At 30.5% G+C, this 27,230-nt stretch overlaps 1 protein-coding gene across 1 annotated transcript; it reads left to right on the top strand.

Annotated features, from left to right (window-relative positions):
• The first annotated feature begins 388 nt into the window (after positions 1-388).
• On the top strand, positions 389-17,775 carry LOC121391493 (ankyrin repeat domain-containing protein 29-like). The gene is made up of 8 exons (XM_041523108.1): positions 389-397; positions 1,488-1,586; positions 2,610-2,708; positions 11,123-11,221; positions 12,251-12,349; positions 15,486-15,584; positions 17,117-17,215; positions 17,716-17,775. Exons 1-8 carry the CDS (start codon positions 389-391, stop codon positions 17,773-17,775), a joined length of 663 nt encoding a protein of 220 aa, XP_041379042.1.
• Positions 17,776-27,230: the final 9,455 nt, after the last annotated feature.

Here is a 27,230-nt window from a genome sequence, read left to right as displayed (position 1 = left end):
TTGTCATTGAAAAAATATTGTTGATTTTATATGTCAACATCAAGAGAGAGTTCCAGTTTGGTGTGAACGTCAGAGACAACATCAAAGTAGGTAATGTCTGTATGAATGATTAGTACAGAATATTAATTATAAATGTAGTCTTGAGATGCCCAATATTTGGAACAAAGAAAATCTAAAGATGCAAATATGTTTGAATTATATGATAGTATAGAAAGAGGACAAGAAGAAGACAGATCTTTGAAGAAATTTTGTTGGCTATCACTAATATTGCTATTGAATAGTAATATTGTTATATTATTATTATAATGACATAGATAATGAAATAGTAAGCAAAATTTATAACACAATACACTACAAGTCTATTATTATACAAGCAAGAATATAGAAGATGGCACAGGTATAATATTAACACTACATAGTTACTTCATTGAAAAGTCCTGAAAATAACGAGGTCTGAAATTTTGAAATCCAGCCTCCTCAACATGATTGTGATTTGGACTCTCTATTTTGCTTACCCTCATATAATAGTGATATTGAAGTCATATAGGTATATATGAAAGAGAAGGTTAAGGTAATAGAATGAAAGGAAATGATCAGCTGACAAAGGATCTGTTGTTACTTTGGTTGATGTCCTTTTCCATTTGTTAGTGTTACCAAGATTTACTAGCTATATTCTAGTCTGATTTTGAGCTTCTTGAATGTGTTTTTATTGTTCTGTTTACTATATTGGTTTTGTTTCCATATTTATGTTGGTGTGATTACTTATCATTTGAATGTGTCCTTTAAAATGTAATAGGTTGTAATTTTGATATTATGTAGTAAGAATTGAAAGTATATTGAATGTTTTATTGTGATTTTGTTTACTCTATTGTTTTGTTTTCCACATTTATGTTGCTGTGATTACTTGTTATCTGAATGTTTTGTTTAAAATATAATAGTTGGTAAGTGTGATATAATGTAGTATGAATTCTAAGTGTTTTGAATTGAATGTTATTATTTTATTTCCCTATTGTTTTTAGTGATGTTACTGGTTTTAATGCCTTGCATAGAAAGCTTTTCAGGGTTTACTATAATTGTTTTTAATAATATGGTATCTTTGTGTATCCACTTCTGCAATTTTTATTGATTATATTATAATTGGAGCTTATGAGATGAAGAAATGAGATTAAAGTGGATCCTCTAACTGCCAATTCCTATATGAGGAATGAATTTCATTAACCCTAACTGCGTATGATACTACATTGAGTATCACTAGTAATGCTTGAATCTTCTTGCTAAGTTTTTCTTACCTTATTTGAAGCATTTTATAATTATATTTCAGTATGAATTTATAAGTTATTGAATGTATTGTTGTCATTTTGTTTACAGTATTATATTATTGTAATATTGTCTAGTTTGTAATGTTAGTAGTGTACTGATAAGTGTTGATATAGGTAATGTACTGATGTTATGATTCATGTTAATGTGATAATTAATAATATATTTAGGGTGGATTAACTGCAGTCATGTTAGCAGCAGAGAATGGACACAAAGATGTTGTTTTGACTTTAACACAGAAAGGAGCTGATCTAGATGTTGTCAATGAAGTAAGTGTTAATGTGAATATGTTATATGCAGTGTAAGTAAAGATAAATTATAAATCCTTTTTCTTAAAGAAAACTATTGGTTGTTTTACTATCATAATAAAGATTGAAAATTGTCCTTTATGAATATACCTAATATGATTAATGTTGGAAGTAGAAGAGGATGCAAAGACCTTGTTACAATATTATAAAAAAGTGATGGAGATGAATTGAAGCATTATTTGTTTAGCTTTGAATTTGTCATTTTAAATTGTTTAAAAATAGAATTGTTGTGGACATACATAGGACAACAACTGTTATACAGACTACTTGAATTTGTATCTTACTGTCTACTAAATAAATATGTAAGCTTATTTGTAGGTTTTGTGGCAACGACGAGAGCACGATTTCATCTGGTTATAAAACTAGACAGTATTGAAGAATTTAAAGGTCATAGTGATAAAGCACTGGTATATTCTGTAACTGGCATGCTCCTTGGTATTATTAAGAAGTCCCCAATTGAAATACCTCCCTTTTTTATTTTACAGACTGTTATAGACCTATAGTTTGTGAGATGCAGTAATTGTCAGACAGAAATGATGTTGGTTATTGTTGTTAATAATATAATTAGAGAGCCCTATGGAAATACAAAGATGATGATTGTTGATATGCTAAGCAGCTACATGTTCTATTTTTGTCAGATACTGGTCTGTTTACTCAATAGTATAGGCCTAAATTGTAATAATGATTTTCTGTTTGCACCTTGTCTATCAGTTCCTCATATTAGACTGTATACACTTTAACCCATCTTGTATAAATGAAAAACCTTATTTAAGTAATAAAGACTTACTAGTACTAGATGTAGTCATGTCCTACATGTACAACATGGCTTACATATAGAGAATATATGAAGATAATATGTTATAATGTTAATGACAAAGTGCATAAATATAAGACATTAGACAAGGTTGGTACATTTGTAGTGTTATTATAGAGTGTTAGCAGTTTCATTTTATAGTTGATTATTTTTTGGTGTTTTTGTAATAGAGAGGATGGGCAGCTCTTCATTATGCAAGTTCCAAAGGACATACAGAAATTGTTGAAATATTGCTCAACCATAATGTTGATATCAATGTTGTTACTAAGGTAATTGAGATCATGAGAATTATCTGTATTGTTTAAGTTGTGTGAATGAATAGTAACTATTAGAGAAGACATAGCATAGATATTGTAATGATATAAGACTACTTCACCTAATGTAAGAAATCTATAAAGCAGGTGGTAGACCAGTATAAAGGTAGCATGATGTTTTTCTTCATTGTTTTTATTGTTCTGTTTATGAGAATATAATTACAAAACTAGAAGACATTAATATTTTCTAGAGAAATTAATGTTTATACATAAGGTATATGTTTTTGGAAGTTTTATTTTAAGTGCTTTAAAAACTAGTATAATTTCTGCAAAGCTTGGAATAGCGTGTGTATGAGATTAAGTTTTTTGTATGCCTTAATTAGTTAAATGATATTAATGAGGATGTAAGAGTGGTGATAAATGTAAAGAGAGGTCAATAAATCAGTATTCTATTCTATCATGAGGCCTTTCTGTATTGAGTAGACTTAAGTTTTCTTACGTAAGCATTGTTCCAATTTCTTAAGCTTAAGGAAATCAAAGTTAGTTGTATTCTATAAAGCAGCATACTTAGAGTCCATTGGTAGTTGAATTAGTTCTTTTTGTCTTGATTACATAAATTATAGTATCTGATTTCATTATTAATTATTATAAGTTATAACAATTAATATTAAGCAATAAGTGTGAGTGAATGAAGCGATAATTAAGGAAGTGAGTCTAACTAGACCGGATAGTTGAGGATTCTCTAACAATGGTTCTTGCTTGGCTGTTTGTCTACGTATATTTTCAGTATATTGAATTTATGTGCCTGCCATTACTTGTCATATGAACGTGTCCTTTACAGTCTTTACTATAATTGTTTTTTGATTTTTATGATTTTATTTTATTGAATGTGTTTTGTCATTTTGTTTAGAGTATTGTTTTTTAATCCACATACTTTGAGTCCAAGAACTTATGATTTGAATGTGGCATCCTCTAACTGCCAATTCCTATATGAGGAATGAATTTTCATTAATCCTAACTGCGTATGATACTACATTGAGTATCACTAGTAATGCTTGAATCTTCTTGCTAGTTTTTGTACCTATATTTTTACAGGATTTACTAGCTATATTCTAGTCTGAATTTTGAGCTTATTGAATGTGTTTTTATTGTTTTGTTTACTATATTGGTTTTGTTTCCATATTTATGTTGGTGTGATTACTTATCATTTGAATGTGTCCTTTAAAATGTAATAGGTTGTAATTTTGATATTATGTAGTAAGAATTGAAAGTATATTGAATGTTTTATTGTGATTTTGTTTACTCTATTGTTTTGTTTCCCACATTTATGTTGCTGTGATTACTTGTTATCTGAATGTTTTATTAAAATATAATAGGAGGTAAGTGTGATATAATGTAGTATGAATTCTAAGTGTTTTGAATTGAATGTTATTATTTTATTTCCCTATTGTTTTTAGTGATGTTACTGGTTTTAATGCCTTGCATAGAAAGCTTTTCAGGGTTTACTATAATTGTTTTTAATAATATGGTATCTTTGTGTATCCACTTCTGCAATTTTTATTGATTATATTTAATTGGAGCTTATGAGATGAAGAAATGAGATTAAAGTGGATCCTCTAACTGCCAATTCCTATATGAGGAATGAATTTTCATTAATCCTAACTGCGTATGATACTACATTGAGTATCACTAGTAATGCTTGAATCTTCTTGCTAGTTTTTGTACCTATATTTACAGGATTTACTAGCTATATTATTCTAGTCTGAATTTTGAGCTTATTGAATGTGTTTTTATTGTTTTGTTTACTATATTGGTTTTGTTTCCATATTTATGTTGGTGTGATTACTTATCATTTGAATGTGTCCTTTAAAATGTAATAGGTTGTAATTTTGATATTATGTAGTAAGAATTGAAAGTATATTGAATGTTTTATTGTGATTTTGTTTACTCTATTGTTTTGTTTCCCACATTTATGTTGCTGTGATTACTTGTTATCTGAATGTTTTGTTAAAATATAATAGCGGGTAAGTGTGATATAATGTAGTATGAATTCTAAGTGTTTTGAATTGAATGTTATTATTTTATTTCCCTATTGTTTTTAGTGATGTTACTGGTTTTAATGCCTTGCATAGAAAGCTTTTCAGGGTTTACTATAATTGTTTTTAATAATATGGTATCTTTGTGTATCCACTTCTGCAATTTTTATTGATTATATTTTAATTGGAGCTTATGAGATGAAGAAATGAGATTAAAGTGGATCCTCTAACTGCCAATTTCCTATCTGAGGAATGAATTTCATTAATCCTAACTGCGTATGATACTACATTGAGTATCACTAGTAATGCTTGAATCTTCTTGCTAGTTTTTGTACCTATATTTACAGCATTTACTAGCTATATTTTCTAGTCTGAATTTTGAGCTTATTGAATGTGTTTTTATTATTTTGTTTACTATATTAGGTTTGTTTCCATATTTATGTTGGTGTGATTACTTATCATTTGAATGTGTCCTTTAAAATGTAATAGGTTGTAATTTTGATATTATGTAGTATGAATTGAAAGTATATTGAATGTTTTATTGTGATTTTGTTTACTCTATTGTTTTGTTTTCCACATTTATGTTGCTGTGATTACTTGTTATCTGAATGTTTTATTAAAATATAATAGCGGGTAAGTGTGATATAATGTAGTATGAATTCTAAGTGTTTTGAATTGAATGTTATTATTTTATTTCCCTATTGTTTTTAGTGATGTTACTGGTTTTAATGCCTTGCATAGAAAGCTTTTCAGGGTTTACTATAATTGTTTTTAATAATATGGTATCTTTTTGTATCCACTTCTGCAATTTTTATTGATTATATTTTAATTGGAGCTTATGAGATGAAGAAATGAGATTAAAGTGGATCCTCTAACTGCCAATTCCTATATGAAGAATAATTTTCATTAATCCTAACTGCGTATGATACTACATTGAGTATCACTAGTAATGCTTGAATCTTCTTGCTATTTTTTGTACCTATATTTTTAGGATTTACTAGCTATATTATTCTAGTCTGAATTTTGAGCTTATTGAATGTGTTTTTATTATTTTGTTTACTATATTGGTTTTGTTTCCATATTTATGTTGGTGTGATTACTTATCATTTGAATGTGTCCTTTAAAATGTAATAGGTTGTAATTTTGATATTATGTAGTATGAATTGAAAGTATATTGAATGTTTTATTGTGATTTTGTTTACTCTATTGTTTTGTTTCCCACATTTATGTTGCTGTGATTACTTGTTATCTGAATGTTTTATTTAAAATATAATAGTCGGTAAGTGTGATATAATGTAGTATGAATTCTAAGTGTTTTGAATTGAATGTTATTATTTTATTTCCCTATTGTTTTTAGTGATGTTACTGGTTTTAATGCCTTGCATAGAAAGCTTTTCAGGGTTTACTATAATTGTTTTTAATAATATGGTATCTTTGTGTATCCACTTCTGCAATTTTTATTGATTATATTTTAATTGGAGCTTATGAGATGAAGAAATGAGATTAAAGTGGATCCTCTAACTGCCAATTCCTATATGAGGAATGAATTTTCATTAATCCTAACTGCGTATGATACTACATTGAGTATCACTAGTAATGCTTGAATCTTCTTGCTAGTTTTTGTACCTATATTTACAGGATTTACTAGCTATATTATTCTAGTCTGAATTTTGAGCTTATTGAATGTGTTTTTATTGTTTTGTTTACTATATTGGTTTTGTTTCCATATTTATGTTGGTGTGATTACTTATCATTTGAATGTGTCCTTTAAAATGTAATAGGTTGTAATTTTGATATTATGTAGTAAGAATTGAAAGTATATTGAATGTTTTATTGTGATTTTGTTTACTCTATTGTTTTGTTTCCCACATTTATGTTGCTGTGATTACTTGTTATCTGAATGTTTTATTAAAATATAATAGTTTTTAAGTGTGATATAATGTAGTATGAATTCTAAGTGTTTTGAATTGAATGTTATTATTTTATTTCCCTATTGTTTTTAGTGATGTTACTGTTTTAATGCCTTGCATAGAAAGCTTTTCAGGGTTTACTATAATTGTTTTTAATAATATGGTATCTTTGTGTATCCACTTCTGCAATTTTTATTGATTTATTTTAATTGGAGCTTATGAGATGAAGAAATGAGATTAAAGTGGATCCTCTAACTGCCAATTCCTATATGAGGAATGAATTTTCATTAATCCTAACTGCGTATGATACTACATTGAGTATCACTAGTAATGCTTGAATCTTCTTGCTAGTTTTTGTACCTATATTTACAGGATTTACTAGCTATATTATTCTAGTCTGAATTTTGAGCTTATTGAATGTGTTTTTATTGTTTTGTTTACTATATAGTATTTGTTTCCATATTTATGTTGGTGTGATTACTTATCATTTGAATGTGTCCTTTAAAATGTAATAGGTTGTAATTTTGATATTATGTAGTAAGAATTGAAAGTATATTGAATGTTTTATTGTGATTTTGTTTACTCTATTGTTTTGTTTCCCACATTTATGTTGCTGTGATACTTGTTATCTGAATGTTTTATTAAAATATAATAGTGGGTAAGTGTGATATAATGTAGTATGAATTCTAAGTGTTTTGAATTGAATGTTATTATTTTATTTCCCTATTGTTTTTAGTGATGTTACTGGTTTAATGCCTTGCATAGAAAGCTTTTCAGGGTTTACTATAATTGTTTTTAATAATATGGTATCTTGTGTTCCACTACAATTTTTATTGATTATATTATAATTGGAGCTTATGAATGAAGAAATGAGATCTAAGTGGATCCTCTAACTGCCAATTCCTATATGAGGAATGAATTTTCATTAATCCTAACTGCGTATGATACTACATTGAGTATCACTAGTAATGCTTGAATCTTCTTGCTAGTTTTTGTACCTATATTTACAGGATTTACTAGCTATATTATTCTAGTCTGAATTTTGAGCTTATTGAATGTGTTTTTATTGTTTTGTTTACTATATTGGTTTTGTTTCCATATTTATGTTGGTGTGATTACTTATCATTTGAATGTGTCCTTTAAAATGTAATAGGTTGTAATTTTGATATTATGTAGTATGAATTGAAAGTATATTGAATGTTTTATTGTGATTTTGTTTACTCTATTGTTTTGTTTCCCACATTTATGTTGCTGTGATTACTTGTTATCTGAATGTTTTATTAAAATATAATAGTGGGTAAGTGTGATATAATGTAGTATGAATTCTAAGTGTTTTGAATTGAATGTTATTATTTTATTTCCCTATTGTTTTTAGTGATGTTACTGGTTTTAATGCCTTGCATAGAAAGCTTTTCAGGGTTTACTATAATTGTTTTTAATAATATGGTATCTTTGTGTATCCACTTCTGCAATTTTTATTGATTATATTTTAATTGGAGCTTATGAGATGAAGAAATGAGATTAAAGTGGATCCTCTAACTGCCAATTCCTATATGAGGAATGAATTTTCATTAATCCTAACTGCGTATGATACTACATTGAGTATCACTAGTAATGCTTGAATCTTCTTGCTAGTTTTTGTACTATATTTACAGGATTTACTAGCTATATTATTCTAGTCTGAATTTTGAGCTTATTGAATGTGTTTTTATTGTTTTGTTTACTATATTGGTTTTGTTTCCATATTTATGTTGGTGTGATTACTTATCATTTGAATGTGTCCTTTAAAATGTAATAGGTTGTAATTTTGATATTATGTAGTAAGAATTGAAAGTATATTGAATGTTTTATTGTGATTTTGTTTACTCTATTGTTTTGTTTTCCACATTTATGTTGCTGTGATTACTTGTTATCTGAATGTTTTGTTTAAAATATAATAGTGGGTAAGTGTGATATAATGTAGTATGAATTCTAAGTGTTTTGAATTGAATGTTATTATTTTATTTCCCTATTGTTTTTAGTGATGTTACTGGTTTTAATGCCTTGCATAGAAAGCTTTTCAGGGTTTACTATAATTGTTTTTAATAATATGGTATCTTTGTGTATCCACTTCTGCAATTTTTATTGATTATATTTTAATTGGAGCTTATGAGATGAAGAAATGAGATTAAAGTGGATCCTCTAACTGCCAATTCCTATATGAGGAATGAATTTTCATTAATCCTAACTGCGTATGATACTACATTGAGTATCACTAGTAATGCTTGAATCTTCTTGCTAGTTTTTGTACCTATATTTACAGGATTTACTAGCTATATTATTCTAGTCTGAATTTTGAGCTTATTGAATGTGTTTTTATTGTTTTGTTTACTATATTGGTTTTGTTTCCATATTTATGTTGGTGTGATTACTTATCATTTGAATGTGTCCTTTAAAATGTAATAGGTTGTAATTTTGATATTATGTAGTAAGAATTGAAAGTATATTGAATGTTTTATTGTGATTTTGTTTACTCTATTGTTTTGTTTCCCACATTTATGTTGCTGTGATTACTTGTTATCTGAATGTTTTATTAAAATATAATAGTGGGTAAGTGTGATATAATGTAGTATGAATTCTAAGTGTTTTGAATTGAATGTTATTTGGAAGATTGAATGTTATATTTTATTTCCCTATTGTTTTTAGTGATGTTACTGGTTTTAATGCCTTGCATAGAAAGCTTTTCAGGGTTTACTATAATTGTTTTTAATAATATGGTATCTTTGTGTATCCACTTCTGCAATTTTTATTGATTATATTTTAATTGGAGCTTATGAGATGAAGAAATGAGATTAAAGTGGATCCTCTAACTGCCAATTCCTATATGAGGAATGAATTTTCATTAATCCTAACTGCGTATGATACTACATTGAGTATCACTAGTAATGCTTGAATCTTCTTGCTAGTTTTTGTACCTATATTTACAGGATTTACTAGCTATATTATTCTAGTCTGAATTTTGAGCTTATTGAATGTGTTTTTATTGTTTTGTTTACTATATTGGTTTTGTTTCCATATTTATGTTGGTGTGATTACTTATCATTTGAATGTGTCCTTTAAAATGTAATAGGTTGTAATTTTGATATTATGTAGTATGAATTGAAAGTATATTGAATGTTTTATGTTTTATTAACCCATGAAACCCTATTTAAGTAATAAAGTGATTTTGTTTACTCTATTGTTTTGTTTTCCACATTTATGTTGCTGTGATTACTTGTTATCTGAATGTTTTATTTTAAAATATAATAGGAGGTAAGTGTGATATAATGTAGTATGAATTCTAAGTGTTTTGAATTGAATGTTATTATTTTATTTCCCTATTGTTTTTAGTGATGTTACTGGTTTTAATGCCTTGCATAGAAAGCTTTTCAGGGTTTACTATAATTGTTTTTAATAATATGGTATCTTTGTGTATCCACTTCTGCAATTTTTATTGATTATATTTTAATTGGAGCTTATGAGATGAAGAAATGAGATTAAAGTGGATCCTCTAACTGCCAATTCCTATATGAGGAATGAATTTTCATTAATCCTAACTGCGTATGATACTACATTGAGTATCACTAGTAATGCTTGAATCTTCTTGCTAGTTTTTGTACCTATATTTACAGGATTTACTAGCTATATTATTCTAGTCTGAATTTTGAGCTTATTGAATGTGTTTTTATTGTTTTGTTTACTATATTGGTTTTGTTTCCATATTTATGTTGGTGTGATTACTTATCATTTGAATGTGTCCTTTAAAATGTAATAGGTTGTAATTTTGATATTATGTAGTAAGAATTGAAAGTATATTGAATGTTTTATTGTGATTTTGTTTACTCTATTGTTTTGTTTCCCACATTTATGTTGCTGTGATTACTTGTTATCTGAATGTTTTATTAAAATATAATAGTGGGTAAGTGTGATATAATGTAGTATGAATTCTAAGTGTTTTGAATTGAATGTTATTATTTTATTTCCCTATTGTTTTTAGTGATGTTACTGGTTTTAATGCCTTGCATAGAAAGCTTTTCAGGGTTTACTATAATTGTTTTTAATAATATGGTATCTTTGTGTATCCACTTCTGCAATTTTTATTGATTATATTTTAATTGGAGCTTATGAGATGAAGAAATGAGATTAAAGTGGATCCTCTAACTGCCAATTCCTATATGAGGAATGAATTTCATTAACCCTAACTGCGTATGATACTACATTGAGTATCACTAGTAATGCTTGAATCTTCTTGCTAAGTTTTTCTTTACCTTATTTGAAGCATTTTATAATTATATTCAGTATGAATTTATAAGTTATTGAATGTATTGTTGTCATTTTGTTTACAGTATTATATTATTGTAATATTGTCTAGTTTGTAATGTTAGTAGTGTACTGATAAGTGTTGATATAGGTAATGTACTGATGTTATGATTCATGTTAATGTGATAATTAATAATATATTTAGGGTGGATTAACTGCAGTCATGTTAGCAGCAGAGAATGGACACAAAGATGTTGTTTTGACTTTAACACAGAAAGGAGCTGATCTAGATGTTGTCAATGAAGTAAGTGTTAATGTGAATATGTTATATGACAGAGACAGTATAGTAAAGATAAATTATAAATCCTTTTTCTTAAAGAAAACTATTGGTTGTTTTACTATCATAATAAAGATTGAAAATTGTCCTTTATGAATATACCTAATATGATTAATGTTGGAAGTAGAAGAGGATGCAAAGACCTTGTTACAATATTATAAAAAAGTGATGGATATGAATTGAAGCATTATTTGTTTAGCTTTGAATTTGTCATTTTAAATTGTTTAAAAATAGAATTGTTGTGGACATACATAGGACAACAACTGTTATACAGACTACTTGAATTTGTATCTTACTGTCTACTAAATAAATATGTAAGCTTATTTGTAGGTTTTGTGGCAATGACGAGAGCACGATTTCATCTGGTTATAAAACTAGACAGTATTGAAGAATTTAAAGGTCATAGTGATAAAGCACTGGTATATTCTGTAACTGGCATGCTCCTTGGTATTATTAAGAAGTCCCCAATTGAAATACCTCCCTTTTTTATTTTCCAGACTGTTATAGACCTATAGTTTGTGAGATGCAGTAATTGTCAGACAGAAATGATGTTGGTTATTGTTGTTAATAATATAATAAGAGAGCCCTATGGAAATACAAAGATGATGATTGTTGATATGCTAAGCAGCTACATGTTCTATTTTTGTCAGATACTGGTCTGTTTACTCAATAGTATAGGCCTAAATTGTAATAATGATTTTCTGTTTGCACCTTGTCTATCAGTTCCTCATATTAGACTGTATACACTTTAACCCATCTTGTATAAATGAAAAACCTTATTTAAGTAATAAAGACTTACTAGTACTAGATGTAGTCATGTCCTACATGTACAACATGGCTTACATATAGAGAATATATGAAGATAATATGTTATAATGTTAATGACAAAGTGCATAAATATAAGACATTAGACAAGGTTGGTACATTTGTAGTGTTATTATAGAGTGTTAGCAGTTTCATTTTATTGTTGATTATTTTTTTGTGTTTTTGTAATAGAGAGGATGGGCAGCTCTTCATTATGCAAGTTCCAAAGGACATACAGACATTGTTGAAATATTGCTCAACCATAATGCTGATATCAATGTTGTTACTAAGGTAATTGAGATCATGAGAATTATCTGTATTGTTTAAGTTGTGTGAATGATTAGTAACTATTAGAGAAGACATAGCATAGATATTGTAATGATATAAGACTACTTCACCTAACTCTAAGAAATCTATAAAGCAGGTGGTAACACCAGTATAAAGGTAGCATGATGTTTTTCTTCATTGTTTTTATTGTTCTGTTTATGAAAATATAATTACAAAACTAGAAGACATTAAATATTTTCTACAGAAATTAATGTTATACATAAGGTATATGTTTTTTGAAGTTTTATTTTAAGTGCTTTAAAAAATAAAGTAGTAATTTCTGCAAAGCTTGGAATAGCGTGTGTATGAGATTAAGTTTTTTGTATGCCTTAATTAGTTAAAATGATATTAATGAGGATGTAAGAGTGGTGATAAATGTAAAGAGAGGTCAATAAATCAGTATTCTATTCTATCATGAGGCCTTTTCTGTATTGAGTAGACTTAAGTTTTCTTACGTAAGCATTGTTCCAATTTCTTAAGCTTAAGGAAATCAAAGTTAGTTGTATTCTATAAAGCAGCATACTTAGAGTCCATTGGTAGTTAATTAGTTCTTTTTGTCTTGATTACATAAGTTATAGTATCTGATTTCATTATTAATGATTATAAGTTATAACAATTAATATTAAGCAATAAGTGTGAGTGAATGAAGCGATAATTAAGGAAGTGAGTCTAACTAGACCGGATAGTTGAGGATTCTCTAACAATGGTTCTTGCTTGGCTGTTTGTCTACGTATATTTTCAGTATATTGAATTTATGTGCCTGCCATTACTTGTCATATGAACGTGTCCTTTACAGTCTTTACTATAATTGTTTTTGATTTTTGAGGATTTTATTTATTGAATGTGTTTTTGTCATTTTGTTTAGAGTATTGTTTTTGTTTCCACATACATTTGGTCCAATTACTTATGATTTGAATGTGAGCATCCTCTAACTGGTGATTCCTATATGAGGAATGAATTTCATTAACTCTAACTGCATATGATACTACATTGAGTATCACTAGTAATGCTTGATTCTTCTTGCTAGTTTTTTGTAGCTATATTTTTAGCATTTACTAGCTATATTCTAGTCTGAATTTTGAGCTTATTGAATGTGTTTTTATTATTTTGTTTACTATATTGGTTTTGTTTCCATATTTATTTATTGGTGTGATTACTTATCATTTGAATGTGTCCTTTAAAATGTAATAGGTTGTAATTTTGATATTATGTAGTAAGAATTGAAAGTATATTGAATGTTTTATTGTGATTTTGTTTACTCTATTGTTTTGTTTCCCACATTTATGTTGCTGTGATTACTTGTCATCTGAATGTTTTATTAAAATATAATAGTGGGTAAGTGTGATATAATGTAGTATGAATTCTAAGTGTTTTGAATTGAATGTTATTATTTTATTTCCCTATTGTTTTTAGTGATGTTACTGGTTTTAATGCCTTGCATAGAAAGCTTTTCAGGGTTTACTATAATTGTTTTTAATAATATGGTATCTATGTGTATCCACTTCTGCAATTTTTATTGATTATATTGTAATTGGAGCTTATGAGATGAAGAAATGAGATTAAAGTGGATCCTCTAACTGCCAATTCCTATATGAGGAATGAATTTTCATTAATCCTAACTGCGTATGATACTACATTGAGTATCACTAGTAATGCTTGAATCTTCTTGCTAGTTTTTGTACCTATATTTACAGGATTTACTAGCTATATTATTCTAGTCTGAATTTTGAGCTTATTGAATGTGTTTTTATTGTTTTGTTTACTATATTGGTTTTGTTTCCATATTTATGTTGGTGTGATTACTTATCATTTGAATGTGTCCTTTAAAATGTAATAGGTTGTAATTTTGATATTATGTAGTAAGAATTGAAAGTATATTGAATGTTTTATTGTGATTTTGTTTACTCTATTGTTTTGTTTTCCACATTTATGTTGCTGTGATTACTTGTTATCTGAATGTTTTTTTAAAATATAATAGTGGGTAAGTGTGATATAATGTAGTATGAATTCTAAGTGTTTTGAATTGAATGTTATTATTTTATTTCCCTATTGTTTTTAGTGATGTTACTGGTTTTAATGCCTTGCATAGAAAGCTTTTCAGGGTTTACTATAATTGTTTTTAATAATATGGTATCTTTGTGTATCCACTTCTGCAATTTTTATTGATTATATTTTAATTGGAGCTTATGAGATGAAGAAATGAGATTAAAGTGGATCCTCTAACTGCCAATTTCTATATGAGGAATGAATTTTCATTAATCCTAACTGCGTATGATACTACATTGAGTATCACTAGTAATGCTTGAATCTTCTTGCTAGTTTTTGTACCTATATTTACAGGATTTACTAGCTATATTATTCTAGTCTGAATTTTGAGCTTATTGAATGTGTTTTTATTGTTTTGTTTACTATATTGGTTTTGTTTCCATATTTATGTTGGTGTGATTACTTATCATTTGAATGTGTCCTTTAAAATGTAATAGGTTGTAATTTTGATATTATGTAGTAAGAATTGAAAGTATATTGAATGTTTTATTGTGATTTTGTTTACTCTATTGTTTTGTTTCCACATTTATGTTGCTGTGATTACTTGTTATCTGAATGTTTTATTAAATATAATAGTTGGTAAGTGTGATATAATGTAGTATGAATTCTAAGTGTTTTGAATTGAATGTTATTATTTTATTTCCCTATTCTTTTTAGTGATGTTATTTGTTTTAATGCCTTGCATGGGAAGCTTTGCAGGCTTTACTATAAATGTTTTTAATAATATGGTATCTATGAGTATCCACTTCTGCAATTATTGGCAGGAACTTTGTTAAGCCTAACTGTATGTGATATGCCATTAGGTATCACTAGTAATGCTTGAATGTTCTTGTAATTTTTTTCTTTACCTTACTTGAAGCATTTTATAATTATATTTCAGTATGAATTCATAAGTTATTGAATGTGTTGTTGTCATTTTGTTTACAGTATTATATTATTGTACTATACATAATATGTCTTGTTTGTAATGTTAGTAGTGTACTGATAAGTGTTGATATAGGTAATGTACTGATGTTATGATTCATGTTAATGTGATAATTAATACTATATTTAGGGTGGATTTACTGCAGTCATGTTAGCAGCAAAGATTGGACACAAAGATGTTGTTTTGACTTTAACACAGAAAGGAGCTGATCTAGACCTTGTCAATGAAGTATGTGTTAATGTGCATATGTTATATGAGGAAGGTAGTATAACTAAAGATAAATTATAAATCCTTTTCCTTAGAGAAAACTATTGGTGTTTTACTATCATAATAAAAGTTGAAAATTGTCCTTTATGAATATACCTAATATGATTAATATTGGAAGGTGTATACAAAGCTATTGTCATATTGTATTGATATAAGACTACTTTACCTAACTCTACCACATTAGACCTACCTAATCCTACCTAACAAGTATATGAAAAAGGTCATAACACCAGTATAAGAGCAGTACGATGTTTATAACTACAAAACTAGAAGGGGCTTTTAAGATTTTTATTTTTCATAGAAAGTTATGTTTTAATTGAAATGAAATGTCTAGTCTATTTTAAGTGCTTTTCAATAAAACTAGTGATTTTCACAAAACTTTAAGGTAGCCTCCCTAAAAGACACCATTTTGTATATTGTATTAATTTGTTATTGTTTATTAGAAAGAAAATAGAGAGTTGTCAGTGTCCTCCAGTGAACCCTGATGTTGATGGATTATACATTCAAAGGAGAGGATAACTTTCCAGTTATCTCAAACTTACTAGTAATAAAAGACTAGAGAGAGTTTATTGCCTACCTGTTAGCTTAATTTTCAGTTACTTACCTGATTAGCTTAAACTTTGATATACACAATTATAACTTACTCATTGATATACACAATTATAACTTATTCATTGATATACACAATTATAACTTATTCATTGATATACACAATTACATATATTCATTTGAGAATAATGTTATTTATAGAATTGTTTTTTAATAAGGCAATACAAAGAAGTACATAAAGTATATTACAAATTCTTGAAATATAGGGATGGCAATAGTACATCTGACCAATAGGAATGGCAATATTGAAATCCCTACATAAGCTCCTATATATAATATAATGTGTATATATATGTGTGTGTATGTGTTTAATGAGACTTTACTGTGGTTCTGTGGTTGCTATGTAGAGGTTTTTGAAGGTTTTATACTGTCTTCCTATTTCATCTTGTTTCCAATGTTTATATCCCTATCTTACATTGTAAAGTATTCTAGACATTTTTGTGTACTTATAGAATTACGATCACCAATAAATAACAAGTATCTGAGATGAGTGTCATTGTCCTACAAACAAAGAAATGGTTTTACTACAATAGCTATTGAAATTATCAATAAGATATAAATAAATGAGATCATTACTGATAGATAATAGCCTTTTAATTTATTATGAATTGTATTTACTATCACATCATTCATATCATATCAATTTTTATATGTACTGAAGACTTAAATGACAATAAACAGAACAAATTTATTGTTAAGAATTTATTGTTAATTTTTGTTATGAAGAATTAATAATCACCTATATACTTTGACATATACTCTAGTATAGTTATGTCCTTGCCTCTAATGTCTCTTTCATACTATTTATCAACTGACTTAAAGTAATGAATGACTTTATAAGTAAGTTTCATTATCATAATGTATTTTGATTTTTGTTTATGTAGGTTGGTGAAACTGTTCTCTATATATCATGTTATAAAGGCAATGATAAGGTTGTTCAAGTCCTTCTAGATGCTTGTGTGAAAGTGAATGTTCAAGACAAGGTCAGTGGCATGTTAGTATATGTAAAGTAATCATTATCTGTCTACTACATACTTACTATATATCCTTAACATATTAAAATATGTTATTAACATTGTATGTTCATGGATTCAAATTAATGATGCAGTCACACATTTATTTAATAAAATATAAATATAAAGATTTTTGGTTCTACAATCCAAGACCTTGTTTTTTTCAGATATTTTAAAGATACTCATGTCTGTTGATTTAAGGAACTTAGATATATTCTCAGCTTCATGTGTACATGCAAAGGGAAATGTATGGACTTGGTAATTTCAGTTGGCTGCTGTATATATTCTAGTTAAACATGTGAGAAGTGGAAAGTCTAAGTAGATCATTAAAGTAGCTGTTTTCATTCTTCAAGTGCTTTAGATTTATCTGGTAAAGCATTAACTATGGTTTAAATGTGTCAATCAAACTTTTAACAGAACCTCTTTGGAGATAGGCTTTTACTATGTAACTGTTCTGTATCCATCTTCAGCTCTTTTCTAATGCTGCTTCTAGAGAGGTAAGAAAGAACCTACATAAAGAGTCTAAGTGACATGTGATGAATGACGTGAAGACAATAAAAATAACTTCCTTTCCTTGCACAATTATGAGATTTCCAAATCAATACAATTAGAGTGACTATTGTAGCAAAGTCATATGTCTCTCTCTCCAATGTGTTTACTAGAAAGTTTTAACCACCCAAAGAATAGTTGAGTGTTCATCTAACCATTTGATTAACATCTTAAGTATGTGTCTTTAACTGATCCTCCTAATGGAAAGTATACCAATATCTCACCTGGTAAAGTGAGTATAGATGGAATCACAAGTGTTACTATCTGCTGCTTCTAAAGTGAACAAGAGCATAGTCTTGACACCTATAAGAGCTTGGACTTTGCCAGACTTTGTCCAAAGGTGAAAAGCACTCTCATTGCAATTCCAAATATGTCTGAGGTCATCATCAAAACCTTGAAATAGTATAATTGTACAAAGTCAATGTAGCCTTTTTTTATTTACATGTCAAAGCTTGATAGAAAGCTCACAATAACTTGTTGCTTATTAAAAGTCATATCATCAATCTTTACTGGGTCTGTAAAAATTTTCATCACGTTTTACGTATTGTTGTCTTTTTTACCATACCCTATTTTAGACATATCAGTAGGCACTGTAGTTAGCATTGTTCTTCAGTATGTGCAAGTACAGGCTGAGAAACTTGTATTTTCTTGAATTGCACATTTCTAATTGCATAATCATTTGCCATATCTGACGTCTGCTTGGTTGCAGTATAGTTTTATCTGTTTATGTTCATCTAAACTTTTTATAAGTGTTTCATCCACCCACTGGGATGTCTTTGAAAACTACTATCTAAATGTTTGTTAATACAGTGATGGAGTAAATATGATTTCACAAAATATAGAGTGTACATACAACTCATTATACATAACAAAACACATTGGCACTGATAATTTTTATAATAGGCCAAATATTCAGTAGTAATCACTGTCCACAATCTACCCTAACTGTACATTATGACAAATATCTATATCTTTCCTTTATCTAGAACTAATAATGCAAAAAATATATCTTTTATCAATATTCTTAGAGTATACCAAATTTCAAGCTTAAGTGTAGAATGTAGCACCAAAAATTGCCCATTTGAACCCTATTAAATTCTTAACACCCACTTGAAAAAGGACACAGAATAAATACACATGCATACCATATACAAACAAGTGCTAGCAAATAAATACAGACTGCAGAAGCAAAAAGGCTACACTATACAAAACAACAGGTTTAACACTAATCAAATGGCTAGTTGTCTTTTGTTATGTAATATGATTTGTCATGTAATGGATATGAGTATATAATAGAACTTATGTGAAAAAAATACAAAAAGCTGACCATTTATAAAATGAAATATGCTAACCTGTACTACTATGTGTGTACACTTGTTGGTGGCTGAACAAGGAAAACCATCTACCTATTGACCCATATGATATTTCAAACACAAGAACTCTAGAATGTTCTAGTAACTAATTTAGAACATGTGGTGCAGCCCTAGTACAGATAAAATGAGAGTTTACAATAATTAACAAGGCTATAGACATGATAAATAAACATCACATAATAAGTCTATAGTACACTACATATATGCCTCACTATCCACCAACCCAATGTTTTTATTGTAGAGTCCTTAAATTTCACAGAGTGAGGCTGTTGATGCCGCTCCAATAAGAAACTGTGTCCAGCATATTTAACTGGTGGTACTCCTACCATTAGAAGAGCTAATCTAACCTCTACAATAGCCACCTGTTTTCTCATTAGTCTTCCATCTTAGAAAACAAAGAGCAAACCTTTTTTAATCCCACCTTACAACATAGTTGCTGAGAGCATCAACAAGAAAGAAGAGCCAAGGTGTGTTTCCAGTGAATATATCTGCTCAAACCTAAAAGGATCTGTTTTAGATACCTTCAACCATAATCTGAACATAGAATGTCTTAAATTACTGTCAATTGCTAAGTCTGTGAGACAAAGGTAGGACAAAGAATCAAAAGCTGTGGAGTTCAATTTCAACTCCTACTTCTCGAGAACCCAATGCATGCATACTGCCCACTTTTTATACTTTGAGTGTGAGGAGTTGCTGGATAATCTAGGGCACAGTGCATTGCCCCATGTATTTGCTTATGCCTCTTAGGACTTGTTCTAGCCAAGTCAATGTGTCTATAAATGGGTCCTGGCTGCCCCTCGATATATGTAAATTGTGCAAAGCTGATTTTATGGACAATTGCTTGACCCTCTACTTGGCTAAATAGGACAATTACAAACATAGTATATTATGAGTTAATGTGAGACAACTAGATTATTACTGAAACAAATCATCTAAATCTCTTAGGATAACTTAGAGGATCATCAGAGAGTAGATTCAACTAGACCTTATGTACAGAACTGGACAACAAGAATTTCTAGTTCTGATCTAGTCTCTGCACTCAAGTCTTTGATGATAGATGAAGTAACTTGTAGTTGACTTGTGTTGCCATTATGACATCCTGAAAGGAGGATATAAATCCAAATGATCCTTATATACTTGAAAGAATCTGTGATAATATTGATGGTGCCTTGTATGTGGAAAGCCCTGTTGGTAAATCCAAACTATGCTAGTATAAAGTGAACATTCACCAGATGCATGATATGTACATGCTTGCTAATGTTAGTTATTATTGTTTTTTGAAAATTCAATTGCTTTGGTGACACAGATTTTAGCTCCTGAGTTGACTGGATGGTAGAGCCTTTACACCAGAACCATAACACTCTACAGGACACATCTGTAATGTGTCTGGGTGGTTCTCTGGTCTATTGGTCTGATATAGGATTTCACTTTTCAATCATTTCTTTGATTTTTTCATCAATTCTTAGAAATCATACATCTCATAATAATCTCTTGGTACTTTATTACCTTTATGAGCTAATGAAACGGCTGTTTGACGTAGATATGTTGGCATCACAATACAGTTCCCCAAAGAATAGCGTTTGAAGTTGTTACTTTACCTGTTATTCCTCTTTGGTTCTACCAAAAGCCTTTAGTCTGCCCAATCAACTTCTTCAAGTTGACATCCAATCTCTCTTCTGTTCATGGTTTCCAAAGAAACGCATCTTTTATCAGTTCATTTCTTTGTTTTGGTCAAAAAAGAGGTCACGACTGTGTCTAATATTGAAAGAATTATTGTGCTGCTGTGTCAATTGGAAATGAGCATTTTTTGGGTCAGTTCTCTAAGTGGCTAGTACACATCACTAAAATTTAAGTTTGCACAATATGTTATTAATCCCAAAAGAGATCTCACTCTATCAATTATAGTTGGTGGATTGGCTTTGTAGATTATTTCAACATTACTGTGACCAAGGACACAAAAACCAAAATATAGCAGACTTCCTATTAATTCCACAGTTGTGTTAAAGTCTTTTAGTAATGATGAATCAGAGAGACCAAAAGGTACAAAGATCAGTCAAATTATATATATCAACTGAAGAATCTAGAACTATCCAGCAATTAGAAATTTCTGGAAGAGTCTAGAACAATAATTAACACCTTCTAAAATTAATAAAGCATTATGTAATAGGTTAATTAATGTCTTATGTAAACAGTCAAAAGTGTCATGCTCCAATACTCCTTCTCACTTGTAGACTGTTTAGTTCTTCAGGGGCACTATCCAAGCCATCTCTCTCACTTCTCAAAAATTTGATCCTTCCGAGTCCTTTCGTTTACATGTCCGTGATCATTTCACTGTTTGACAATATTTCAATGTTGTTATTGTTCACACTGCTCTCATATGAAGTGATACTTGATGTGATATGATTCACTCTTCCATGAAATTGAGGATTCTTACAATTGCAATGGCAGACTGGTTATCCACATAAATTGCTACAGGCTCACTTATTTCAGTTAAATCTTGATTAAGCTGCTTCAACAAAATTGCTTCCTGTGCAGCTCCAGATAAGGCTACATATTCTGCTTCTGCTGTGGACAGAGCAACACACGACTGTTTTGTACCTGCCATGTGTGATAGCTGTACCCCCAATCTGGAACAAATAACTAGTCATAGACTTACAGTCAGAGGTGTCACCATCCCTAATCAGCATCAGAGTATCCAATGATTGCTTTGGATCCATTTCTGTTGAATAGCAATCCATAGTGTGTGGTTCCTCTTAGGTATCTAACAATTCGCTTGACTGCTGTCAGATGTTGAGGGGTTGGTTTCAAACAAAAATGTGCAGCAAGGCTTACTGCAAAAGTAATGTCTAGACGTGTTCTCAATCGTCAGATACAACAGACTTCCAACTGCTGACTAATAGTGTGTCCTGTCAAACATACTCACTAGCTTCTGTTCCTTTTGTCAACTTAAAAACCAACTTCTACAGGGGTGGTCAGGGGTTTACAGTTCTCCATACCGAACTTCTTCAGGAATCCTTCTGTATAGGTCAGTTGACCAATCCAGATAGTAACAGCTCAGTGATTCTGTACTATCTTGACACCTAGAAATAGTTGAGTTCTCCTAAGTCCTTCACATCAAATCTCTCTACCAGGGCTAAACTTGATTCGCTTATCACTTTTACCGGCTAGTTAGATGTCATCAACATAGATCTCATTTATGAACAGCTCTCCACTTTTTGTGATGTATATGAAGGGATCACTGGTTGCTTGAGCAAATCCCATTTCTTTCAGTTTTTCGTCAAGAATGAAGTTATAACCATCTTAGGGCTTGCTTTAATCCATAGAGGCTATGCTTGAGTTTACACCCTAGACTTTCCTTTCCTCATATTATGAATTCTTTGGGTTGATCCATATACACCTCCTTTAGTTTTCCATTGAGAAAAGTAGTTGTTACATCCATCTGGTGTACATGGAGACCATCTTGTACAGCTGGTGCATGCAGTGTTCGTAGAAAGATTCGAACCTGCCACTGGACTAAAAGTTTTCATTATGATCTAATCCATAACTGCTGAGAATAGCCTTTAGCAACAAGATAAGCCTTGTACCTTTCCACAGACCCATGGTCAATGTCAACCTTCTGTTTGTAGACCCCTTTGGAGTCAATGATCTTCTTACCCTTTGTAGGTAAGCTAACTCCCAGGACCTCATTCGCTTTAATAGATCTTATCTCCTTTTCCATTGTGTCTTTCTACTTTTCTTTTTCAGGACTGGGACATTGCTTCCTTCGCTGTTACAGGTTCCTTTCTTTGTTCTTTAGCTGTATAGATCCATGTTCTGTAATAGTTTGGACATAGTTGAGTTCGTTCTGAATGACGAGCACTGTGAGGGTTCTTCATCAGACTGATCTGGGTTTTCTCTCATCCTCATTAACAGTCTGTTCTTCTTCAGCTTCAGAATAAGGTTCCTCTGTACTCGCATCAATTTCAACTGCAGGTTGATTAATGCCATCCAAATCTTTCCATTTGTTCCTTCTTAAATCCTAACTGATTTCATCGAAAAGTACATCTTGGGCTGTGAATCACACAAGCTTCAATCATAGAGCCTCTATCCTTTTGTGACATATCCATAACCAAGGAAGATACACCTTCAAGGTTTTGGGTTTCAATTTCTTCCTTTCATCCTTTGGGATGTGGGAATATGCTGCGCACCCAATACTCTCAGATTATTCACGCTTGGCTATCCACTCCAAGCTTGAAAAGGTTCATTCCAGGTACAGTTGAGGTTGAGCTCCGGTTTTTCATAAAAACCGCTGTTGAGAGTGCCTCTGCCCAAAACTTGTGTGGCAGTTGAACATCAGTTAAACATTGATCGAACACTTTCGACTAGGGTTCTGTTATGCCTTCAGCCACTCCATTCTGTTCAGGATTTTTTGGAAACAATTGATTCATGTCTGCTCCCTTAAGCCTTTAAGTAGTCACTGAACTTTCTGGATGGGTAATCTTTACCATTGTCTGTATGGAGAATCTTCAATTGTTAGTCAGATATTCATTCACAACAGATTTCCACTCCAGGAAATTACTAAAAAACTTCACTTTTGCACTTCAGAAAATACATCCATGTATAGTGTGAGTTTTGTCATCCAAAATGTGTGGAAGTATCTTGCTCCACTCAATGATTCACCACTCAATGGTCCACACATGTCGCTATGAACCTAACCAAGAGGTACTTCAGCCCATTTTCTACCTCCACTTGGAAAAAGATTTTTGTGTAATTTACCCTCCACACAGGACTTACAAAAGGGCATTTGCTTGGATGTTGTAGTCAAAAACTTGGATTAAACATTGACTTGCTAAGGTGTGGAGACTCTAATTCAGATGACCAATCTTTGATGCCACATGAACTCCTTCGACTCAGCATTCAATCTAACATCAGTCACATGGACTTAGATCATTTTTCACCTATTGACAGCTCAGTGTAATAGAGGTTTCCTCTCCTGACACCAACAGCAACAAATTTGTCATCCGATCCAAACTCTGACAGTTCATTGTAATAGATTTAACTGTCTTTCCACTTCCGTTACCTTCGATACACACAGCAAGTTGTACACCAACTTTGGTACATAGAGTACATTATGTAGTTGACACCTCTTGGGTCTTGCCATTTCAACACAAGCTCTAGGGTAATGTTACTGGCACTTAACGAATGTCTATCACCAAACATAACATCTTGTGACTTCTTCAAGGTGTGAATCTCCACAAATGATCTTTTTTCATTGCAGATGTGACAAATTGCACCTGAAACGACTATCCAACTGTCTGCTTTGATAGAGTCCGCTGCCACCAATACTTGACATATCACTAGACCAATCTCATTGCATTTTGAGTCACTGCTACTACTCGATTCAAATTGAGTCTGGTGTACTTCATTTTTCACTCCTTTATTCCCCTTTCTAATTGGCTTTGAATGCTCAGAGGACTTGGGCTCAGCTGATGATTGTGTATGTTTCAGGGACAGTTCTTTTGGATATATCTAAACCTCAGACAGCCATAACACTTGGGACCCTTTGATCAGTAATCAACATATTGAACGATTCTGGCAAGCTGGCAAGTAGATAGACAACCCTATCTTCATCTGTGATTGCATCACCAACAATTAACAACTCATTAAACGTCTCCAGCATTGTCTTGACGTGATGCAGATTCACCATCTATCAATCTTAAGGTATGTAATTTGAGTCTCAAGTTCAATAGATTGACCACAACTTTTTCTGGAACTGTTTTTTCCAGTTTCTTCCAAACAAAGCAACCGTTTTAACTGGATCCCAATTAAATACAACAAAGACAAATCAACTGAAAGGACAACATTGGCCAATGCTATGTCTCGCCTCCCGGCATAGCATTCCAGCTCCTTTGGATCAACATCACAAACAGGAGCCTCTGCAGTACCACTCACAATACTCCACACTCTGTCATTCTTGAATGCCATCGTAAATAGCATAGTTATTCCCAGTATCTGGGATAGTATCAAATATTTCTTATGTTGCCTGTCCATCTTGATATAGCAACAAAGCTCATTTTCGTTATCGTATGTGATATTCAAGGCTACAAGGGAAATGTGAAAGCATCATTGCCGACTTTTCTATTGTTGACTTATGAAGCTAGGGTTGCTTATCAGGTCAAATCTGGAAGTAGTGTTGAATTGATTCTTGATGTCATAAGTGAGTTAATATAAGTAGTTTGACTTATGTTACTAGTTATAGTGTCTTCTACTCCTGGTTATAATCAATGACAATGAATACAAAGTTTAACATGTATTGTTCAAATTTCAACAAAACATCACATGATTGTACATTACAAAGTTAATAACATAATATAATTTATGAATATTAATACTATATTATATTGACACAAACTAAAACATTACAACCCTGCTGCTGTTGAAAGCTGAAGAAAGCAGGTAGACTCAAGGAGAGAGAACTACAATGTATTGTTACTATGTAAGGTCACTTAAGAAGACTGCAATGAGTTTAACTTAGTACACCTGTGCAGCCTAATGTTCATATGCCCATACCATCATGACAACAGACACCACATCTTGGTACCCTGATAACTAGCGCTTTTTGCTTGAAGATCAAAGTCGAATACATCAATTCAATAATAACATGTCACAATAAAGAAAAAACACATCCTGGTTACCCAGGGAAATATAGTTCCACCTCTTGTAACCTTGTCTTTTTTAGTTAGTATTCCAACAATTGCACAAATAGGCTACAGCCCATAGATTTGAGTGTCAATAGTCAGTGAAGAATTCTTATGAAGATGTTTATGAAATAGTACTTGACTTCAGTCCTTGAAAAGTTTTCCTAGAAATAATTGATGTGAATTGTCTATTATGAAAGTGTTTGGAGTAAAAGGGCTCATAGAATTCTTTGACTACTTGAAGACGAATGATGACATATATCCAAAGCTGCAGATGAACAGGATGCTTAATTGTTAAAAATACAACTTTTAAAAATCAAAATTATAGAACTTATGACAATTCCAAACATGATGTCTGCAATTATTAATACTTTTCCTTTTTATAATTATCAATTTCAGCGGAATAAATTTCAAAATTTTCTTATTAATGAAGTTTCACGTGTTCATTAATATAGTAGTGCTTTAGGAAATGTAGTAATTTGCTCTTCAAATCAGTTTACAAAATGTGGCTATTACATAAAGTCAGCAGTTTTTTTCCCCACATTTTATGATTGTTGCCATCTAGAAAGGACAACAGTACCCCAGACAAGTTTGTTATCATACTATCATCAAGAGAACTACACACTGAGTTGTACATATGTACTTTATTCTCCTCTGAAAAGTGTTTGGAAGCCACTAACAAATAAGTTCAGCAGCAGTGTACTATCTAAATTTTTGGATGATAAGTACAAATAGTTGTCTGTAATTAGTTGAAGCCATTTTTGGTTCCATACTGTTGCTTCGAAAGATTCTATATGAAGTTGATATGTACATGTGACTTCATCATTTAGAATGTTTCTTTAGATATGAAGGAGCCATAGGCCATGTTTGTGTCCAGTTTGTGTCCAGTTTCACTCAGAGTAAAGCTTTTTAACTTTCAGCAGCAATCCTATCTTTTATTTAGAGGTTCTTCTGTGCTCTCTCTGTTACTACCAATTTCTTATATTTTTTTTGTAAGATATTCAAGTTTCTACAGATCATAAATCATAAAAAATGAAATACAAAAAGAAATTCACTGAAATTTCTGTAAACAATAGCACTCCTAAACAAATGTAAAAATTATTAACACCAAAAATTATTGTAAATACTATATTTCTGCATTTCATGATTATTATATTATGCCAATAATGACTTTCTCCTAGTCATTAGTCTCCTCTGAAACACGACATGACAAGCTAGGAATATTTTTACTGCCTTAATAAACTGTTAAATAGTTTCTTTGTCTTGTCAGGTCTCTTGCAAGGTTTGAGAAGGTTAAATCTCGTACATATTTGATGTTTTAAGACTAGTTCACATAAGGGTAGCACCTGTTGTGCTATGATTAGTATTACAATATTACATGAGAAA

Source organism: Gigantopelta aegis, unplaced genomic scaffold, assembly GCF_016097555.1.
Source record: "Gigantopelta aegis isolate Gae_Host unplaced genomic scaffold, Gae_host_genome ctg2562_pilon_pilon, whole genome shotgun sequence".
Taxonomy (NCBI): domain Eukaryota; kingdom Metazoa; phylum Mollusca; class Gastropoda; order Neomphalida; family Peltospiridae; genus Gigantopelta; species Gigantopelta aegis.
The sequence above is the reverse complement of the archived record's forward strand: the minus strand, read 5'-3'. Positions and strand labels throughout refer to the sequence as shown.

What these genes read in the sequence shown, in the direction of transcription:
- LOC121391493 (XM_041523108.1), top strand. An exon ending in ATATCAATGTTGTTACTAAG is followed by an intron (nt 12,350 to 15,485) that starts GTAATTGAGATC and finishes TACTATATTTAG; the next exon opens with GGTGGATTTACTGCAGTCAT. An exon ending in AAGTGAATGTTCAAGACAAG is followed by an intron (nt 17,216 to 17,715) that starts GTCAGTGGCATG and finishes ATCCATCTTCAG; the next exon opens with CTCTTTTCTAATGCTGCTTC.